The following is a 16150-nucleotide window of genomic DNA, read 5'->3' as shown; positions in this document are numbered from 1 at the left end:
TGGTCTCGGCCCATCGCCGAGCTGTATCCATAGGGGGAATGTGACCGACCACTGCAAGAGAAACCGAGAATGTCAAAAATAAGTCAGAAAAGAAAAAGAAAATCAAGTAAAGGGGTCATCTCGGACAACGGAGACGGGCTCGGCTCGGGCTCCTACCGGGGTCATATGCCACCTCGAAGAAACCCCTCGTCCCGAAGTTGGAGGACATCGAAGGGCGGAAGCTGAAGGATCAGGTCCAGCGATGTCATCTCGTTCTCGGTCAGGGGTAGTACCCTATTGACGTAGTTCAGGTTCATCTCCTTCCACTCGGTTCGGAGGGGGCTGTTGGGAATGGAAGCGAAGAAAAAACAAGGCTTCCAATACTTATTGAAGGTCGGCGTACCAACCAGAAATTTATGGCCGCCCAGAGCCGCACTCTTCCCCGATCGACGGCAGAAGTAGTACCACCCCTTCTCGGGAGATTTCTTCAAGAAGAAGAGCCAAGAAAATAGTGCCACGCTCGTACATCGACCCATCTCGCTGAACAAGGCATAGAAGCCATACACGGCCAGCCAAGAGTTCGGCACCAGCTGGCCAGGAGACATGTGGAAGTGGTTCAAGATCTGGTCCACCAGGCCGAGAACGGGAGCCGACGCATACTTGAAGGGGGTCTCGTATAGAGCCACCTCGGACGGGCACGATGAAGCAGGCCATCTCACCGGGGTTAGGAACTCGGAGTGAATGTCCTCGGGGATGGCATAGGTCGTCCTCGGATAGTTGAGGTCGCCTCCGTGACCGTGCTCGACAGTGCCGACACTACCTTCCTCGGGCCGAGGCGTCGTGCCGACGAGTTGACCGAGCCAACCCCCACCTTGGGCGAATCTCCCTCACCGATTCCTCATTGGATGAGGACAACTCGGAGTTCTCGGCTCGGTCGCGGTGATGGATTGGGCCGCGTGGTCGGACTCCGGAGTAACGGAGGCTCGGCCACCTCGGCTGACGAAGCTCACTACATCGGGCTCATCCGAGGTCGAGCCCAATAGGTCTATGGTAGGAGAATGAGCGGGAGCTCTCGGCTCAAACTCGCGCCCTCTGCGCTGGCGAGCAGCTCGCCCATAGGACTACTACCAACCGACATATCGGGCGGAGAAGACTTGCGATTGAAGAAGAGCCGGCGCGAACGAAGCAACGACCGAGTCAATCGCAAGCAAGTAAACGCCGAGATCTACCGAGCTGAAGGATCCAAGCTTGTCAAGAAGTCAATAACTTAAAGCAAGTGAGGAATGAATAGTTAGGAGTCGCCTATTTATAATCCTTGGGTTTTTTGATCCTACGGCGACCATAGCTCGGCAGATTCAACGGCCTAGATCAAAGGGCGTTTTGAATTCTGAGCAGCGCCATAATGGCTCTGCCGACGTGGCACTTGAAACCCAACCGTCAGGTCGTGCAATGTTAAATCCGCGGCAATAAATAAGCTCGGTTCAACCGCAAGAATCTTCCGACAAGCGATCAGAAACTTTACTCATCGGTGCGAGCCGACCCACGATGAGTGGGGGCCCTGATGAGGCATAAAACACCCCTCCTATCGAGGCTGCCACATGGCCGACCCGACCTCGATCCGAGAATCGAGTTGGGCCGAGTCGGAGACCGGGCCGACCTCGTCTCCGATAAGTCACCCGACAGAACTAGACTCGAACGAACTAGCCGGTGGCCGAGGCCGAGCTCATACAGGTCAACCATAGACTCCTGGTCGAGCTTGCGGCCGAGATTAATCCCTCGAGCCAACCTCCCTGGCCGACCTCCCTTGCCGACCTCCCTTGCCGAGTCCTCCTCCACTAAAGCTCCCATAGCACCCCACCAGGGATCTCCGGGCCATGTCAACACGTCCCGAGAATCGTGGGATAGGAATCGAGCCACGATTCCCACGCATCACGGGATCGTACTCTACATGGACTCTTACCTTAATAAGAGCCCGACCCCAAAAATAACTCTCCACTCCGCTCTACGCGAGAGAACCTCTCGAAAGAAGGACTCCTACCATACTAGGACTCGCCAACCATCTCGTCTCCTCCTCACTCTATAAATACCCGGTATGGAGCACCATTCATCGCTTGCTTTTTACTACGCAGCTTACACCGCCGCGTTGGAGACCTGACTTGAGCATCGGAGAGTCCTAGGCCGGAGCCACACCGGCCCTCTTGCGCTCATTGCTTGGTTTTTGCAGGTTCATCCACGGGCGAACCAAACACCGGAGGGTTTCACACACAACAATGATAAGTTACAAGAAAGTTGAAAGAGTTATTACTGAAGTGGGTTTTCTCACATCGTTTGCTGTGAGTTTCCCATGTATTTATAAATTGTAAATTAGTTACAAACTGTAAGAGATTACAAAGAATAACAACGACAGTGTATGGTGTTACAATGGATAAGAATAACAAAGAATTTTATAGGAAACAGGTTGGCTGGGGGCTATCTTGATAGAGTTGTGTTCTATCTTGGTAGAAGACTCAAATGGCCGATGTGTACTGTTACACCCCCTCTAGCGCAATTGAGGGTCGACCATAGTAAACTTGGAACGAAGGGACTCAAACCTGGTGATGGCCATAGGTTTGGTCAGAATATCGGCAGTTTCATCTATGGTAGAAATGATCCGAACATCAAGTAGCTTCTTCGTAACCTGGTCACGAATGAAATGATAATCAATTTTGACGTGTTTTATTTCGCACGTGAAAGACAGGATTGGCGGCAAGATAAGTAACCCCAATGTTGTCACACCAGATAATGGGCGAATGAGGAGGAGAGTAGCCAAGTTCTCGAATTAAGTACTATAGCCAGAGGAGTTCAGAAGCGGTGTTTGCAACACCTTTGTACTCAGATTCGGTGCTATAGCGAGCCATCGTAGGCTGCTTCTTTGAACTCCAGGAGATAATGTTAGGCCCAAGAAAAATACAGAACCCACTAGTAGACTTCCTATCATCTGGGAAATAAGCCCAATCAACAGTAGTGAATGCATTAAGAAGAGGGGAATGAGCAGGTGTAAGTTGAATACCATGATATAGAGTACCCTTAATGTAGCAAAGGATGCGCTTGACACCCAACCAGTGATCAGTCATTGGGCTATACATAAAATAGCAAACCTTGTTGATCGAGAAAGCCAAATCAAGTCTGGTGAGGGTAAGGTACTGAAGGGTACTTCTATACAAAGTCACATCGAAAAGTGGTTGACCAATGGATTTGGAGAGCTTGACAGTAGATGGAACCATAGGAGTAGAGCATGGCTTGAAGTAGGTTGGCTAGCTACATATTTTGATTGAGTGAGATGCAAACTCTTTGAGGACCAATGAGCCTCAATTCCCAAGAATTAACTTAATGCACCAAGGTCTTTGATGGTAAACTCTTGGCCAAGAGTGCTAATGAGAGTTTGAACCGACTTAGAATCGCTACCTATAACAATAATATCATCCATGTAGATAAGAATAAGTAGGATCTGAGTGGATGTATGTTGAATGAACATAGAGAAATTAGCCTTGGATGCGATAAAACCAAGAGATAAAAGGTAGGTGTTACGTCAATGATACCAAGGCCGGGGGACTTGCTTAAAATCATAAAGAACTTTTGGAGATGACATACATGATAGGGATAACGAGGATCAACATATCCTTGAGGTTGTCGCATAAAAACCTGTTCAGTAAGGTTGTCATAAAGGAAGGCATTCTAAACGTCAAGCAGACGCAAAGTCCAGTTTAAAAAACAATCGCAAGAGATAAGACCACTCTGATAGCGGCAGGATTGATGATCGAACTAAAAGTTTCATCGTAATCCAAGCCAGCTTGTTGTGTAAACCCCTTGGCCACCAAGCAGGGCCTTGTAACGATCAATGGTGCCATCAACTTTAGTTTTAATACGATAAACCCGCTTGCAGTTCACCAACTTCATGGAGGGATGATAGGGAATAAGATTCCAAGTGCCATTACGAAGTAATGCATTATATTCAGTGGCCATCACAAGGCGCCAGCGAATGTTTTTATTGGCAGAGGTAAAACATGTAGGTTCGGTGTCAATTACCGTGAAACTGAAATAAGCGCAAACCAGATGTTTGGTAGCAAGGAGCACCTTAGGTTTGTGGATCTTATTCTTGACACTGGTAAACATATGGAGCTGGGGGAGTGCGGTTGAAGAGAAGAGGGTTGGGAAGGTAACTCGGGTAAGGAGGAGGGAAGGGAAGTTGGCACCCCTTAAGTGGAAATCGGTGGTGATGGTGTTACCCCTTGAAGATGAGCTGGTGGGGAGAGAACTGGACCAAGTATAATCCGCGGAGGAGGGGGTGGAGTGGGGGATGGTCTAAGTGGAGTGGCAAAGGGAAAATGAGATTTATTGAAAGTGACATGGAGGGAAATATAGACCCTTCCAGCCTAGCGATCAAGGCAACGATACCCACGGTGATGAGTTGAATAGCCAATAAAGACACACTATTTGGAGCGATCCTCCAACTTTTGATGACTATAGGGACGTAACCATGGGTAACAGGCACACCCAGATGTACGCAAGTGCAAGTAATCAGGCGGGTGACCAAATAACTGTTCATAGGACATGACATTATGAAGAACAGGCGTGGCATTCTATTAATTAAAAATACAGCAGCGAGAAATGCCTCATCCCAATAGGAGTATGGGATGGAAGCCTTGGTGAGCATAGTCAGGCCAGATTCGACAACATGCTAGTGTTTGCGCTCAGCTATGCCATTTTGGGTCTGAGTGTGAGGGCAAGATAAATGATGCAGTATACCCTGTTGAGCCAAGAAATGGCAAAAAATATGATACTCGTGATCATCATTAGTTTGTAAAGCCTTTATTTTGCAACCAAAAAAATTTTTCACTTACGTTTTGAATCTGATAAAAGTATATAGAGCCTTGGACTTCATAGTTAGTGAAAACAACCATGTATATCTACTGAATGCATTAATAAAACAAATATTATAACAAAATCCTGAAATAGAGGGGTTGGGAGAGGGCCCCATAAGTCTAAATATATCAGTTCCAATGGCTGAATACAATAATTTAAAGAGGATAGAAATGGTAAACGATGAGACTTGCTCAACTGGCCAGGTTCACAAAGGCCGGTGAATGATGAAGCCGTAACAGGTAACGAATGCTTGGAGATGACGGAAGAAACTATGCGAGCAGCGAGATGGCCAAATCAATCATGCCAAACAGAAATAGAAACAGAAGCACATTCACCAACATGAGCTTGAGGTTGATCAACGAAAGAGATGGTACGAGCATCCTGAAGCTGATATAAACCCCCTTTATTCTGGCGCGAAGGAGTATATTCCCCGAGTATCGATCCTTAACACAACAAAAGGTGGGATGAAATTCAAAGTGACGTCATTATCCTTCAGAATTGGCCATATCATATTTCAGATGATGTGTCATCCCAGAATTAAGGTACCAATAGGGGTCAGATGCCATAGGGGGAGCAACACTGTATCCAGCTGGTGGATGAGTAGAGTAAGGCTGGGGAGAAGAAGGTGCCGCATACATGGCTTAGGCAACATGCTGACCATGAGATTACTGTGGGGTGGGAGAGCGGTAACAAGGGTTGAACCACTGATAGCATTGGAGGGCCGAATACCTGGCTAGGTGCACACTTGGCAGGTTAGACGACAGCGCTGATTAGCAGGTGCATTGTTGGAGCGGACATGACCAGAACCTCTACACCGAGAAGAAGCACGACCACGACAAGAGGGATTATATGATGAAGAATGATCGGATGAGCAGGTAAAATTATTGGCCGTGATAGCAGCATCGCCAGATTGATCTGGAATGTAACTCTAAATAATAATCTCTTGATTGAACTATAAGCCAATAAGATCATCAAGCTCGATGGTTTCAAAATGAGAGGTGACGGAGGAGACAAAGGCATCATAGTCTGGGTCAAGACCGCTCATAATGCTGAGTGTGAGTTGCGATTCCGCAATGGGTTTAGAGGCAACAATGAGTTGATCGACCAAGGTCTTGGCTTTTTGAACATAATCGACAAGAGAGAGAGAGAGAGAGAGAGAGAGAGAGAGAGAGAGAGCATTTCTTGAGAGAAAGCAACTGGAGATCAAGCTGCATAACACAAGCCTGTGACTATGGAGCATAAAGTTTCTCGAGCTTGCGCTAGACGGCATGAGACGTGTCCAAGCTGACGACGTTGGAGAACACAACTTTGGTAAGAGTGGAAAGGATGCAGCATAGAACAAGTTGGTCTTGATGCTGCCAGGTGAGATATTCAGGGTTGGGAATGGATTGGTTTGAAGAAGTAAGAATGTTGGAAGGGCGAGAGGGTGAAGAGCCATCAACGAATTTGAGGAAACTATGGAGGCGGAAGAGAGGGAGGAATTGGGCTCGCCAGAGGAGGTAGTTGTTGCGATGAAGATTGATTTGTAATATGTGAGAAATATTTCCTAATGCAAAAGGAGTGGTCATGGTGGAAGGTGCAGCAGTTGTGTGAGAGGAAGGGGAGAAGGAAGTAGTGGTAGAGGAAGAGTCGACCATGGTTGATGTAGTTATCATAGCAGAACAAGAGAAGAGAAGAGAAAAAAAAATTGATTATCAAGAGTCCCATGGAGGTTGTGACACCATAAAAGAGTTATTGCTGAATTGGGTTTTCTTACATCATCGTATGTGAGTTTCCCATGTATTTATAACTTGTAAATTAGTTACAAACTATGAGAGATTACAAAGGATAACAAAGACAGTGTATGGTGTTACAATGGATAAGAATAGCAAAGAGTTTTATAGGAAACAGGTTAGCTAGGAGCTATTTTGATAGAGTCGTGTTCTATCTTGGTAGAAGACTCAGACGGTTAACGTGTTCTGTTAAAAGTCATTTGAGGTGGCATGGCCATGTTCAACAGAGGCCTTTGGATGTACTAGTACGAAGGAGTGATTTGATTCAGTTTGAAGGAATTAAAAGAGTTAGACAGACTTAAAATGACCTTAGGAGAAATGGTGAGGAAGAACATATATAGCTTAAGACTTGTATCAAGTATGACCTCGAATATAGTTGATTGTAGGACAAGGATCTAGGTAGCCAACCACATTTAGTTGAGTTAGGTTGAGTTGTATATTCCTTGTGCCTTTAATAACAAGACACATTATTTAGCTAAGGGAGCCTCCATATTTAATCTCTGTCACGATTTTGGTGGCCTTCCCCTCCCTTTCTTGTACGCTCTTCGTATATCAACAGGAGTTGCTCCTATACTTTATTTCTTTAAATAACATTTTTCCTTCAAGCAAACATAAAAACCCAATCACCATTTTAGGCAAAATTTGATTGCCAAGTAAACTAACATATAACAAATTCTCAGCTCACCCAAAAAAAAAAACATATAACAAATATAACCAAACCATTGCACCAAGCTTGGCACAAAAGCTATCGCATCACCACCAACTCTACTTAATTATAATTGGAATGTTAATAGATGTTGTGGATAGTCAAAACACATTATCAAGTCAAAGAATTGAAATGAGACTTGAGAGGTCAACCTTCTATGTCAACCATGTGAAAGCAAAAAAAACAAAAAAAAAGCTCAAGTGTGAACAACAGAATAAGTCAAACACTCAAAGCAGCTATATATGGAGATTTTCTTATTGGGTCACTTAGTGGGATTTGAACCCACTTACGGGTTTGGCCCAATTAACCATAAAATAAAAGGGAAACATAATCTATTATGGAGGAGATATGGTCCAACTCTGAATTGCAGAATGGTTAGGTTAAGTTTAAGCTTTGTGGTAAATGATGTGGCAATCTTAATAGTTTTGGGTACTCAAAATATTTCAAGAAATTCAAAATTTCTAAGTATGCAAATAAGTTCCTAAGCATACAAGTAATTGAATATATATTTCTAAATATACAAGTAATCAACCAACTTTATTTTTTTTGGCAATTACGACATAACCCTTGTAAGTTATAACAATCAAGTATTAACTAGCATTAAATATGCATCTTAAATGAGTCATGACGGTTTCAGTTCTAAACAGTTTTTTATTGATCTTCTGGATCTAGAATCATTGGGGAACTTGTTCCAGAACGTCTCGTCCCATTTAGTAACGGGACAAGTTAATTCCTGGTTTTAGCAGATTGATTCCGGGAGGTTCCTAGTTCCGATCCCAAATCGACACCCTTACACTCATAATTTTAGCCTTTATCTTTTACTTTATTTTTTTCCTTATCTAAGTGTTAATTAGTACTGAAATTATATAGATAAAGGTTAATAAGGCTACCTCTACAACAAATTTAATTGCCAAAAGAACTACCATGTAACAAATGGCATAGAAGCTTTTGCATTACTACCTACTCTAATCATTATTAATAATTAATAATTAATAATTGGAATGTGAATAGATGTGGTGGATAGTCAATCACATTAGTTAGTTATGGAGAAAGAAGCATTTGAAGACACTTTCAATAGCCACAATGAACCATATTCTAATTATCCTCTCTTGGTGACCTGTTTGATCTTGACGCCTCAACCATTTGGTCCGGCCTAGACTTATAGACTAGTCAATGATGGTAAGGAGTCAATTTAGGATTTTCTTTTTCCTTAAAATGAAATTATTTATTGGGTTTTTGTTCTTTATGCCGCAACACAAGCTGTGCCCAGACACATGGGGACGGCATTTCTATCATTCAGGTCAGGCCGATCATTTTGCCCACCCCATGTGTTTAGGCACAGCCTGCGCCCCAACACAAAGAACATTTGGCCTTATTTATTAGTTGCTGCTTCTCACATTGTTTAATGGCTATACTATTTGGCCTGCTTTCAATCGACAATCACATTGCCAAGGTTTATTACCAATTAGTTCTGCAATTTTAGAAAACCTTTAGCTGGAAACTTAGTTCCACATATGAAAAATATATTTGACAAATTATTCTAAAAACTTGTGTTCGATATGGCAAATTATTTCTTGGGCTATGTAGAGTAGTTTGAACCCCACAGTGGTGGAAGCCTCGTGCATTGGATACACTCTTTTATGTAAAATAATTTGAAACATGCTTTTAAAATGCAGTATCAGATCCAACGTATCATCTGTACCCAATCCTGTATCGGCGGACTCCAAGGGCTCTTTAAGTGTAGAATCCACAGCATAATGCTTCAAAGCATTCACCATACATGTTTCAACTTTCAAGTGGGCCAGGTTGGGCCTTGATTTTTCCCAATAGCCCAATCCAAGTCGTGCACGGATATGCCAAACATAGCCCAGCCTTAAAATGTTTCAGCCCAATAGCTCAATCCAAGATGTGGATCTCATTCAACAAGGGGCAAGAGAGGACAAGAATGGGTATCAGGAGGGTATTTTGGAACATACAAAACCTTAGGAGGGGTTTGTGAACCCTAGGATGGTGGGTGAACAATCCTCAATGGGTGGAGAAAAACTTCATCCTAAAATTAATATCCCATACCAAACCAAACCATGAACAAGTATTGCCCAGTCCAAGTTAGATACCCTGGAACCTTATAAATATGATTTTTTAGCCTAGCAAAAGCTATGGAAAACTTTTCTACCATAGATTTTCGAATGTATAGGCAGCATGGAACTGACCACAATCCGATGTTCCCAGCCCCTTAAACTCTTAAAGGTTTAATATAGTCTTTATTTTTATCAAAAAAAAAGAAAAAAGTCGGTTAGTTAGATTGATTTCAGTTTCGTATAAAATGGGAATGAAGCACAAAAATAAAAACCAAACCATTTAGGGTAAATTACACATCACCTTTTGGTTTTTGAAAATACTTATCCGTCCCCTTCTACAGCAATGGAATTAGTTTGTTGTTAATTATTGGTGAGAAAAGATTATTTTACCCTTATACTAAAACATTAGAATTAAATTTACTATACTACTCTTCCTTCATTTTCAATCTAAAATACCCCACCCCTTTCCTACAACTCCGCTGGCAACACCACCACCACCACCGTCGGCACACTTCGTGGAGAAACGATGTCCCCCGATGGTCGATCGAGTGGATGATTTCCGAATACCGAAGCAGGGTGAGATAATCGCAGGACTAGATTGAAGAAATGGAAAGCAAACGTGGGGTTTTATTATTAATCTTCTTCTTAATCCTTAAGCGGGGGGATCAAGAGGGACAGCAAATGTCAGAGAAGAACGGTGTCCAATAATGTAAGAAGTTTCATATTAGCTGTGTTCTTCCCAAGATTGGCACCCATCCACCCAAACGTCACAGAGGACACAACAGACTGTCCCGTCCTTCCTCTCTTATACCCCCCAAAACCACCGGATTCTGTCACTTCCTCCGTCAAGACTACTGTGACTTGTTCAAGGGACGATGGATCAAGGACCAGAAAGGGCCGCTTTATATGAATTGGAGTTGCAAGACGATACCAGACACCAAGATCTGTGAGAAGCATGGAAGGGTAGATGTTGATTTCCTGAAACGGAGATGGAAACCCGATGGTTGTGACCTCCCACCCAAAGACCTTCCTCTCAATTGTGAATGGTAAAAAGCTCGTTTTCATTGGTGACTCCGTCACTTTCTCTGTTTTTTTCTTCGCTCTGGGGAACTTTCGCTTGAGATTGCGTTGCAAGTGAGGAAGAAGATGAATTTAGGGTTTTTAGTTACAAGTGTAAAATCGTAAATCAATACTGGTCAAGAGTAGTTTAGGGATTAAAATTTATTTAACTGACTCACATCATCACTCAACAACATAAAACTAATGGTAGAGACTAATTTGTCATATTGGGGTCTAATAAAGGGGTTGATTTGAGTTTCGTGTGAAAATCAAGGGTGATATGTAATTTATCCAAATATTTATTAAATAATTTCAATACCTCAATACCCCAAAACAAAATCAATTAATAAGTGGTTGTAGCGAAGTAATTTTTTTTCATTTCGATTCAAGATAATAGTTTTGAGCCCAATTGAGAATGAACCTATTTTTTTTCTAAGCCCAATAAAGAAATGTCATGCTGCTAAGCTTGAATCATGGCATCTATTTACCAAAATAAAAAATCTATATGACATCTAAGCTCAAATTGGTAACTTAAAAATAGTTAAAATTAATTTATATGATTTAAAATTTTAAATCAATTACAAAACATTAAAAAGCATATATAGAAGCCCAAAACTTAAGTTTGTTTTTTTCAAGGAAAAGTATAAGATGAAACGCTTTTAGGTTTTTTTTTACCAAACGAACTTCTTATCATTTGATTTAACAAAATTAAACAAAAGTTTGATCTATCCTAAGGGGGTGGGGGGGGGGAATTCATTCGCCTTTAATTTTTAAGGTGGTGGGGGGGAATAAAATATCTTAAATTAACCATCCCTATTTAAGACTCCACAGGCCAACTACAAGAGCTAAAGGTGAAGTAAGACAAACCCACAATCTACAACAAAAGGAAAAGGGAGAGAGAAGGGACGGAGAGAGAGAGGTGACTTGATTTTACAAAACTGGTCAATACACCCTTTTAAGGACAATGAATGATGCGATCATCTTATTCGTCCCGCCTCAGGGGCGACCCACCTGTCCCTTCTTCTTCATCTTCGTTTCGGCAACAGAGCCCTACTCCTCGATTCGGCTGACCCCAACAAAGAGAAAAAACTCTTTCGTATGCAATTATATCTAAGAAAAACTCAAATCTAAGAGCACTCCATAAATCAAAGCCCTTCTTCTTCCTTCCTTCCCGCAACCCCACCTCTACCCCTACTCTCAACGAACAGAAACAAGATCTGGACGAAAGACCAGCGAATTACATTTTCGAAAACAACCGAATAAGAGAAAAACTCAACAATAGATCTAAGAACGCTCACCCACAAATCAAAGCCCTTCACACAATGAAAACAACCGAATAAGAGAAAAAAATTTGCAGCTACCTGAGTTTGCAGTCAAAGAAATGGAATAATTCACTTCCTCCTTTTCACAAATACCCTCGTTATGATATTTTCCAAAATACTCTTTGAGTACATTTATTTGGCGGTGAACTGGGCAGCAGGAACATTCCTGCAACCCTGGTAGCAGCGAAATTTCGTAATCTAATAATGAAAACGATAAGAAGTGCAAATGTTCTCTGTTCGATAGGAGAAATTCAATTTACAGTAAGCACTCAATCCCAGAAATATATGAAACAAAACCAAAACCCATAGGCCATAGAAGTCAGATCAGATCGGAACCCCAAAACTCATGGAAAATTACATCCGATCTAGTAGTCTAGGATTAGAAAGCTTAAAAAAAAAAAAATTCTAAAATCTAAGAACTAGTGAATTTAGTGACAGCTTTGGTGCCCTCTGAGACGGCGTGCTTGGCCAATTCGCCGGGGAGAACAAGACGAATGGCGGTCTGGATCTCACGAGATGTGATGGTAGGTTTCTTGTTGTAGCGAGCCAACTTAGAAGCCTCCTGCGCGATCTTCTCGAAGATGTCGTTGATGAAGCTATTCATGATGCCCATGGACTTGCTCGATATCCCAATGTCTGGATGAACTTGCTTCAGAACCTTGAAAAGGTATATCTTGTAGGTCTCGCTTCCCTTTTTGATCCGCTTCTTCTTCTTGTCGCCTCCGGCCGATCCCTCCTTCGGTAACCTCTTCTCAGCCTTTGGCTTCTTATCCGCCGGGGCTTTCCCTACCACGCTCGAGGATTTCTTCTCCTCCGCTGGCTTCTTCTCTGCGAGCTTCTTCTCAGACTTGGGCGCCATTACAGACTTCACAGTTGACAACAGAGAGAGAGAGAGAGAGAGAGAGAGAGAGAGAGAGAGTTTGCGTGGGAAATTGAATTCGATGGTAAGAACGATTTGGTAATAGAATAAATAGGAAGAGATGGAGAACTTCTATTGGATGATAAGAATTCACCCGGATCGCTGACTTGTAATTGATAAGATGGGACGTCGGGTTTTGGATGCGTTATTCTTGTCGAAAACCAGACCGCATGATCCGCATGCCTACCAAAATGAGGAAACAAGAAAATGATAAAGTGAAGAAAACCTGACACATACAATTTCCGCGGCTCTTTTTCGTTTTTTTATTGTGTGCCAAGGTGGGCCCACCATACTGGTTTCCCGGAGGGAATAAGAAAGGGAGGGATCCGGATCGTCCACTGCTCGGCTGTCCCAAGTGCTCTTTTGCGCAGACACAGTAAGGTGCGAAATGACCATCTTACTCTCACTCGGTAAAGGGTAAGACGGTCATCGTGCGTCTTGCTATGTCTGTGTAGTAGGGCAGTTGGGGAAGATCTTTTATCCGTACTGAATCCAAAATAGGATCCCAGATCTAATAAAAAATTTCGTTGAATTTTTCATTCTTTTCTATAACCCAAGAGGGTTTGCCAACTACGGTTTGAGGTCTTAGTATCTGATCACGCACTATACAGCCATCGATACCGTATCGGTGAAACTGTATGGACAAGGGGTAATATAGTAAAAAAGCCCATTTTTTTTTAAGGGAAATTAAGGGTAAACTTGTACGATACAGTCGGCCCATCCCAGTACCCTATCGGTTTTGAAGGTGATCGATACCAGATCTGATACCGTCACTGCCACCAGCAACCCCACCCAATCCCTGCCTCCACCCCACCACCATCACTCTCTCCCAAAGAAATATAGAGAATTTATTCTTAGAAATTGAACTGTCAAATGGATTTCTTATTCTTGAAAATTTTCAGATTGATGCAACCAAAACAATTCACCTAGAATGTATTCCAAGAATGCATACTAAACACAACCGTAACTATCTCATCAGCTTTGTTGCAGGCTGGTTGGGCCTGGGCCTGTATCCTAGCTTTACCTGGCCGAAGCATGATCTGATTTTCAAATTGCCAACACTGGGGATCTAAGAAGAAAATAAGAAATACATCATTAGGAACTTGACTTTCTAAGTCACCCATGTTTACCCTCATTGATTTATTGATGCCAGATTTGGGCCAACAGAAATTTCAGTACCGAGCATGGACCCAATATGAAATGGGCTCATGGAATCTCTTTCTTTTCTGGTTGACAGCTTGCTTTGCACCCATGTTCATAAAGTCTCTGTTTGGTTGCAAGGAAATGCAAAATATTTTCAAGAAAAGTCATTTTTGGTGTTTGGTTGCAAGAAAAAGTATAAATAGAAATTAGAGGGTTGGAATCCATAGTTGAAGAAATTATATCGTCTCTTCACCATGGTAAAAAGAAACTGGGTCTAAGAAATAAATTGAAAATATCTAAAAGATGATATGGTACAAGATTTGAACATTTAGACCATTGAGCCATTCTTAAGTTTTTTTTGGATCAATGACCAAAGAAAACCATCTCTACGCATTTGAGATTTGAAGAAAAGGTGGACTTTAGTTCTAACTGAATCTCTGAACCAGATGCTTTAGAGTAACGGATACAATACAAGGATTTGCCCCCGTTTCCCCCTCTTTATAATTTATTTTTGGGTAATAGCACTTTATTGAGATAACGTGAAGCTCATGGCTCAAGGTTATATAAATCCAAAAACTAAAGATCGAAATAGGCCAAACCATCATACACATCACCGATAGGGCCTTCCTTGCCAGAGAGTCAGTCAAGTTGTTATTCTGAAATATATATGAAAATACAATTTCTAAAACACTCAGAAAGTTGAACTATATCTTCTAGAATGGTTCGCAAATTTAGAGGAGAAGTTGATATTCCTCTTTGCAGATGAGAGATCACTCATTTATTGTCAAACTCAAGGATCACAATATCAAACCCTTATGAGATTGCTTCCAATATCGAAGCATGGATGGCCAAAGCTTCACCTATTTCTGCCTCATTAAAAGATGTAGGGATTGATAAAGCATGTAGAACTGGACAATACAATCTCGACAAATCATACTAAGATCATCACTTGATGTGTTAGGAGGAAGACTCACTTGCGACCAATCTTGACCAATCCTTCCAAATCACTATGTCCATTGTGTCTCTCTTTTTGCAGTTTCAAGCCTTGCCAATTTTAAAGATGTTTTGGAAGGTCAAGCTTTAGCGGTTCGGATGGGTTTGCTGGTATTAATATCTCATGGATATGACTCATATGAGCATGTGTTTCTCAAATCTAGATAATAGAAGCTTGGTTTCATATTTGCGAGATGGAAAGCTTTTTTCACCTTTGCTTAGTAGACCTATCACAAAAGATATTCAAAACTTATCTTTTATTTATTTATTTCATGTTTCTTTACTTTTATTCTAAAGGAGATTAACAGTATGATTGACTTTCTAGCCAAGAAGGTACTGTTGGTTACATGCACGAATGTTTGGCTCAATTCCACTCTATGATTTCAGGAGATATGTTAATTCTCCAATCCGTGAGTTGTTGTACGTTTATCTTGAATAAATACTTTTTTCTACCCCAAAAGAACTTGCACCCTAAATGTAAAATCCAGGACTCAAAATTCAAAATCAAATTCTGGCATCAAAAGTATATATAGCCTGCAACCATCGATACAACACCTTAGCCTTGAAATTACAACCACCGGTTAAATCTTACTTTGTTCCTCCCTTCCCCGGTACCTCCTCTGTAGGCTGTAGCATCTCATTCGCACAATTCCAGTATTTGCCCCCTCATGTCCATTTGATGTTCTCCTCCATCCTTTCCTTCTTTGGGCTAAAATTAACAAACTAAGCTATGAGCCATTCACCGTCCATATTAGATTCCCCCACTAGTACTATTATTATTACCCCATATTCATGGTAGATCCGAGATGGGCTCGACTCAGTTGAGCACAATTTGAAATGGTCCCACCAACTTCTCCCAGATTTTGGCTGTCCCTAATCCTTTCCTCTATAGCATCCAACCTTCTTGTAATGGGGGAATGTTCCAACCCCAATAAACATAGTTTAGAAAACGAAACTCCCAAAAGAGAAAAAGTCCAAATAGACAAATTCTCTCTCTCTCTCTCTTTCTCCTAACCATGGTTAGTAAAAACGCGTTTAAAACTCTCTTTCCGTTTGGTGTTTTGAACGCATTTTATCATATGCTTTTCAAATGAAAAAAAAAAAAAAAAGACATGCTTTTATCTTTCATATTTTAAATGTATTTGTATTTGTTTGAAATTAAAAAAATACTATTGTATATCCTATGTGTGATTCACGTATATGGAATATATACTGATAAGGGAGCATGAGATTCCTACTTTCATGTGAGATGTCTCTTAATATTAATACATAACCAT

At 41.8% G+C, this 16150-nt stretch overlaps 2 protein-coding genes across 2 annotated transcripts; both read right to left on the bottom strand.

Moving 5' to 3' along the window:
- Positions 1-2804: 2804 nt before the first annotated feature.
- LOC122643601 (uncharacterized mitochondrial protein AtMg00810-like) lies at positions 2805-3242 on the bottom strand. The gene has a single exon (XM_043837212.1). The coding sequence runs from the start codon at positions 3240-3242 to the stop codon at positions 2805-2807; it is 438 nt and encodes a 145-aa protein (XP_043693147.1).
- Positions 3243-12131: 8889 nt separating this feature from the next.
- LOC122642858 (histone H2B-like) lies at positions 12132-12713 on the bottom strand. The gene is made up of 2 exons (XM_043836457.1): positions 12224-12713; positions 12132-12174 (listed from the first exon to the last, which is right to left on the bottom strand). Exon 1 carries the CDS (start codon positions 12675-12677, stop codon positions 12231-12233), a length of 447 nt encoding a protein of 148 aa, XP_043692392.1. The 5' UTR covers positions 12678-12713; the 3' UTR covers positions 12132-12174; positions 12224-12230.
- Positions 12714-16150: the final 3437 nt, after the last annotated feature.

This window comes from Telopea speciosissima, chromosome 10 (assembly GCF_018873765.1).
Source record: "Telopea speciosissima isolate NSW1024214 ecotype Mountain lineage chromosome 10, Tspe_v1, whole genome shotgun sequence".
Lineage (NCBI taxonomy): Eukaryota > Viridiplantae > Streptophyta > Magnoliopsida > Proteales > Proteaceae > Telopea > Telopea speciosissima.
Note: the sequence above shows the minus strand (reverse complement) of the source record. Positions and strands in the feature narration are given on the sequence as shown.

Coding starts and splice junctions, on each gene's coding strand:
- LOC122642858 (XM_043836457.1), bottom strand. CDS start 12,677: ATGGCGCCCAAGTCTGAGAAGAAGCTCGCAGAGAAGAAGCCAGCGGAG.
- LOC122643601 (XM_043837212.1), bottom strand. CDS start 3,242: ATGGTTCCATCTACTGTCAAGCTCTCCAAATCCATTGGTCAACCACTT.